This window comes from Hakea prostrata, chromosome 2 (genome assembly GCF_041222555.1).
Source record: "Hakea prostrata isolate BN-2017 chromosome 2, UWA_Hpros_2, whole genome shotgun sequence".
Lineage (NCBI taxonomy): Eukaryota > Viridiplantae > Streptophyta > Magnoliopsida > Proteales > Proteaceae > Hakea > Hakea prostrata.
In genome coordinates, this window is record NC_142601.1 from 62,906,306 (window position 1) to 62,911,615 (window position 5,310).

Here is a 5,310-nt window from a genome sequence, read left to right on the forward strand (position 1 = left end):
CCGGGCCAGTTTGCACGCGGCGATTGATTACATCATCAGGAGAGCTTTTATATAATTAATATAGAAATGGGCGAAATCCTGGCCCCAAGAGGATTTGAACTCTAACATTTAATGTGGAAGCATTGGTCTTTTGCCAACTGAGTCACCCATCGGGCTTTACGTAAGCATGGCCATTGCGTGTGAAGGACCATCCATTTCCTTGTAGATGTGTGCCATGTGTCATAATATCACATCAAATGATTGAAATTTATTTATCAGTCACATCAATCATATGATGTGATTTAAAAATGGATTTCAACCATATAATGTGACTGGGGAACACATGGAACAAATCTACAAGGAAATGGACTTGATAAATTTTCTCAGGAAATGAACTTGATAAATTTTCTGTGTGTGGATCGTTTCCCACCCCTTCCTTAATGAGTTAAAATTTTGATTAATTTTGTCAGTATTTATAGTAGGCTTCACTTCTATTGTGTGATAAACAAGAGTAAAAATATCACATATAGAATAAAAGATCCAAACTCCCCACCCACCACATCCCGTGAAATTTTTTCTTTATAATAGCCCACACCTTACCAGCCCTACCAACCATTGGTTTTCCAGTGTTGGCAAGGGACCCTTTCCAGCCACTCAAGGGGTTACCCTGATTCAGCTCATCCACAACATCCCAGAAGCTTGCACAAGAATTCCTTACGTGAGCTTGACTTCATTACATTGGCATAGAAGAAATATTAATGGGGTTTTATGATAAGGATTAGATTAACAGCAACCTCCAAACAATTAAGTCTTCCTCCCCCTCATTGAAGAAGTCGCCAGACATTCTCAATGTACCAATTAATTCAGCAATTACAAGCGTTTTCTCAGGCTTTCTTCCAGCATTAATTATAATAGAATACCACTCTCAAATTCATTGAATTTGGTGCAATACATTATATAACATTATCATCATCTTTCTTCAAGGCCAAGTTTCTCAAATCCCTTCAACTATTGGCTGGTTTGCTTCTGTGGGGGCAAGCGTGTGGCTTTTTCTCTGTTTCTCCATGTCTTACTCGATCTCTCTTCCTCGGATCAAGGAGGAGATGAACACGAAGGGCCAAGACAGCACATGCATGCCAGTGGCTTCCAAGGTTTTCAGGTTGACAAACTAGATTGACAGAAAAACAACCTTAATTCACTTCATTTTGAACCGAACAAATATATCTCAAAGCTTACAACCTTCAGTTTCGAACCTTGTAGATATGGGAGTGTGTGAACGCTAGAAGAAGAAGAAGAAGAACTACAGAAGGTCAAGATAAACTCTGGTAGAATCCAGGAATTGTGCCATGCTATTGTGATTTCTAGAACCAAGCTGACCCAGGTTTAAAGAATTGTTTTATTAAGAAATACGATCAAAGACAGAGAATGTCAGTTACGAAACTGCATGTACTTTAGACTTTTAAAAGTCTCCATGAGAAAACTCAGAGAGAGTTTAAATTATGGTTGAGTATCTGACAAGGAAAGATTGAGGAAAACCGCGCAAAAACCCTTCCTGCATCAACTCTACTTCAACAGCAAATAAACCCTTATCTTTGACACTGCAGCAACGCGTAAGGCCAATTAATAAAACTATATTAGGAGAATAATCCAGCTATGAATACGCAGCAAATGATTGATACAGCCACATAAGTCAACAAACGATCCTTACATATCATACTAACCTCCATTCTTTATTATTTGAATCTGATTATCCTCCATGAATTAAGCTGGTCAGTTTGTTTGAAGCACAAGTTTCTTGCTCAGTTCATGTTCTTGGAATAAGATATACTGTAACAGGTCAGCTGTTCCATCCACAGAGATGCCTATATATGCACCTTATATGTCTTCAATAACAAAGTTTCTCTCTTCTCCAAACTTGTTTCTTTTGTGCCAGAGACTGACATGGCAATTGAAGTACTCGAAAATCCTGAAGCCCCTGATGGACTCCTGGAGAACGTATGGGCGAATTTCATCAGTGGAGATGCATCTGGAGGAGAACCAAGCAAGCCACCTTCTGCAGCCCAAATCTGGGAAGGGCTACCACATCTAGATGGGAGAGATGGATCAATGGAAATCTTAGAAAGGCTTCCTAGTCTAGGAAGATGGATATCCATGGGAGCTGAAAGCTGGGAGGAACTGCTCAATGGAATACAGCCCACCAAAAATACAGAACAGTCCAACAATCTTAATTCAGATTGTGTTGGAGTTGTTTCAGAAATAGCTCCAAAACAAAATACTGTGAAAGCTGAGAAGGTGGAAGCAAGACACTTTAGGGGAGTGAGGAGACGACCTTGGGGTAGGTATGCTGCAGAGATAAGAGATTCATCCAGAAAAGGAGTTCGGGTTTGGCTTGGGACCTTTGATACAGCTGAAGAAGCTGCTCTTGCTTATGATAAAGCTGCTTTGAAGATGAGAGGGCCTAGAACTTTTCTTAATTTTCCGTTGGAGACTGTTTCAGAGGCTCTAGAAGACCAACGTTCTGTGAATTGCAACTTACCATCTTATCAAGCAAGTTATACTGCAGAATTAAACAGATTCCCCTACCCAGATTCTGGTTATGAGAAAGCAACTTTTAATCCACGAAAGAGATCAGCAAGAGGATGGGAAGAAAATGAAGAGACAACCTCGATGAATCAGCAACCTTCATGGAAGAAACTAGCTAATGTGGAGCAGCAGATGTTGTGGAATGAATTTGATGTACTGGAGTTTCAGGACCTTGGAAGTGATTTCTTGGAGAATTTGTTGTCTTCTTAACAAAATCCCCCCAAGAAAGAAAGAAAAAAAAATCATTTAGTCTTTAGACTGTAACATGATGTATAATAGAGATTCATTGTTTCAAGGCATCTGTGCCTACTGAGGTTTTGTTGTCATTATACAATTATATAAATATATATATATATATTTTTTTTTTTCCATAGTAATATAATCAAGTTTGGATCAATCCAAATATTAGTATAAGATCCCGATCACTCATGAATGGAAGTATAATTCTTAACTCCAGACAAATTTCATATAACTATTTTGTTTTCTTGTTTAGTGGCATGCGTCTCCATAAGCCGCAAATATGATATTTTGAGTTATCACTATTGTTTTTGAGATCATCAATCATGTTAGGATTAGGGTTTAAGTATAAGATTTACTTAAAGTATTACTACTTAGCATCTAATTTGAAATACACATAGTGATGCTTCCAGTTAGTATTTATATCTAACACTAGGTTCTGCAGTTAATTTAGACTCCCCATAAAGCACATTACACTATTGAATTGTAAGCAATCCGATAGCTTTAGGTATAATTCAAATACATCAACAAATCATTCAAAAAAGAATTACTTGAATACAATTTCTAAAAAAGGATTCAAAGAGAAAGCAACGGAGAGGATCGGCAGAAGAAGTTGCAACACCACTCCAATGGCTAGCCGCCGCTGACCCTTCAACACCATTCCCTGTCCATTATACCAAATCCACCAAGGGCCAAACATAAAAGCCTAAGAGGGTCAAACTGTAATCAGTTACCAACAAGTATAGATCATCGGGGCCAAACTTGCACCTTAAAAGCAGAAGTGTTTGATTTGATTAAAGGTTCACTTTTGATTTATTTAAAGAAGATATTGGGTAAGCATAGCTAAAATTAAAAAAATCCAGAAAATCTATAGGAACTCAATTTCTTTAGAGGTGGATTTACCTCCATAGAGTCCAAGCAACCAATCATATCTCCTTAATAGAGCATTTACAAGTCATCTTTTGGGTTCACTTATCTGGCCTCTGCAACTGGCTTATAGGTACTGAAAATGATGAAGAACCTATGTTAAACTAATGTAAGTCAGAAACCTAACTCCTTATTATAAATCTCAATCAACATTCCTTGTCAACCAAGGTAGATAAGAATTGTTTTCTTATCCTAAAACTGGTTGTAATCACACATTAAAAACTCTTATATTGAAGTAGCTAAGATTAAAGGTCACTGTTGAAAGATAAAAATTTTAAAAGAAGGGAAAACCATCATGGCTTTACCTGTTTTCCATTACAAACTATAAAGAAAGTTGGTAGCTACATACATGTCTGCCCCCTTTCTAGACTAATGAGCCCCTCTGCTGAATGATGGCCGATCAGCAAACGCATGAAATGCCTCTCAACTATTCTGTGTTCTATACATAGAACACAAACACTCTTGAAGAGACTAATTAACTTCAAATAATCTGCTCTCAAATTTCGGGATTAATTAATGAACTAGAAGAAGAGGAAGAAGAAGGAGAGAATCTTTGCTCTTTCTCAGAAGCTTTCAACAATCTCTCCAGGTAATCTGACCCCAAATCCTGAAATTCTACAGCTGATTCCGACTGCTCTTCCACCTTTACAGCCCCACTTAAACATCCAATCGAACTCGAGCTGGAACTCGAATTGGGTTTCAATGCTCCATGAACAGATTCAGAAGCTAAAACTTTAGCTGGGAAATTGAGTAAAGCCTTAGCTCCCCTCATCTTAAATGCAGCTTTATCATAAGCCAAAGCAGCTTCTTCTGCGGTCTCAAACGTTCCAAGCCAAACACGAGCACCATGTCGAGTTGAATCACGGATTTCAGCGGCGTATTTCCCCCATGGCCGGCGTCTTACACCTCTGTAGTGCTTCTTTCCGAGTTGCCGTGTTGCTTCAAGCCCACCAGCTCCGTTGTGAACTGTGCCTCTGGAAGGTAACAGCCATGAGTTTCTGATAGCCATAGCTTCGTTTAGAACTTCATATAGAACCATATCTTGTGAATCATTCTCATTAAGAGGTAATTCACTATCTACACCTTGTAAACATGGAACCATGGCTGCCTTCAACTTCACACACCTCTCTGTTTTCCTCTGTTTTTTTTTCTCTGTTTTTGCTTCTTCGGTTGTTTTTGGTCTCCAAGTCATGAAGGGAGTTTGTGTGCGGAAGGCTCTATTTGTATAGAAACTAGGACCGGTTCTTGGAAATAACACTTGATCCTGCAAGATATTTACGAGCATGCCATTGTTGTTTAATTAAAAAAAAAAACCATTGTTGTCCTTTTTTCTTATAGAAAATTAATTTATTGGAAATCAGGGCAAGAGAAACACTCGGACAACTAAGGTGAGAAAATGGGTCAGGACAACGCCCTCTTAGTAGCATTGGCTATACAATTAGCCTCTCTAAAAAAAAGACAAAGACCAATCAGGGATGAACTATGAAAGATCTCTAATATCCTCTAGAATCAATCGAACCTCCAACAAATCATCAAGACCACTACTATTAATCAGAGAAACCAACTACTGGCAGTCGGATTCTA

The 5,310-nt window shown here is 38.4% G+C and overlaps 2 protein-coding genes across 2 annotated transcripts; one reads left to right on the forward strand and one right to left on the reverse strand.

The window, feature by feature from the left end:
- Positions 1 to 1,638: 1,638 nt before the first annotated feature.
- On the forward strand, positions 1,639 to 3,005 carry LOC149025566 (ethylene-responsive transcription factor ERF091-like). The gene has a single exon (XM_089143141.1). It carries the CDS (start codon positions 1,921 to 1,923, stop codon positions 2,770 to 2,772), a length of 852 nt encoding a protein of 283 aa, XP_088999267.1. The 5' UTR covers positions 1,639 to 1,920; the 3' UTR covers positions 2,773 to 3,005.
- A 562-nt stretch (positions 3,006 to 3,567) lies between these two features.
- LOC149025567 (pathogenesis-related genes transcriptional activator PTI5-like) lies at positions 3,568 to 4,900 on the reverse strand. Its single transcript, XM_089143143.1, has one exon. It carries the CDS (start codon positions 4,826 to 4,828, stop codon positions 4,223 to 4,225), a length of 606 nt encoding a protein of 201 aa, XP_088999269.1. The 5' UTR covers positions 4,829 to 4,900; the 3' UTR covers positions 3,568 to 4,222.
- Positions 4,901 to 5,310: the final 410 nt, after the last annotated feature.

Coding starts and splice junctions, on each gene's coding strand:
- LOC149025566 (XM_089143141.1), top strand. CDS start 1,921: ATGGCAATTGAAGTACTCGAAAATCCTGAAGCCCCTGATGGACTCCTG.
- LOC149025567 (XM_089143143.1), bottom strand. CDS start 4,828: ATGGTTCCATGTTTACAAGGTGTAGATAGTGAATTACCTCTTAATGAG.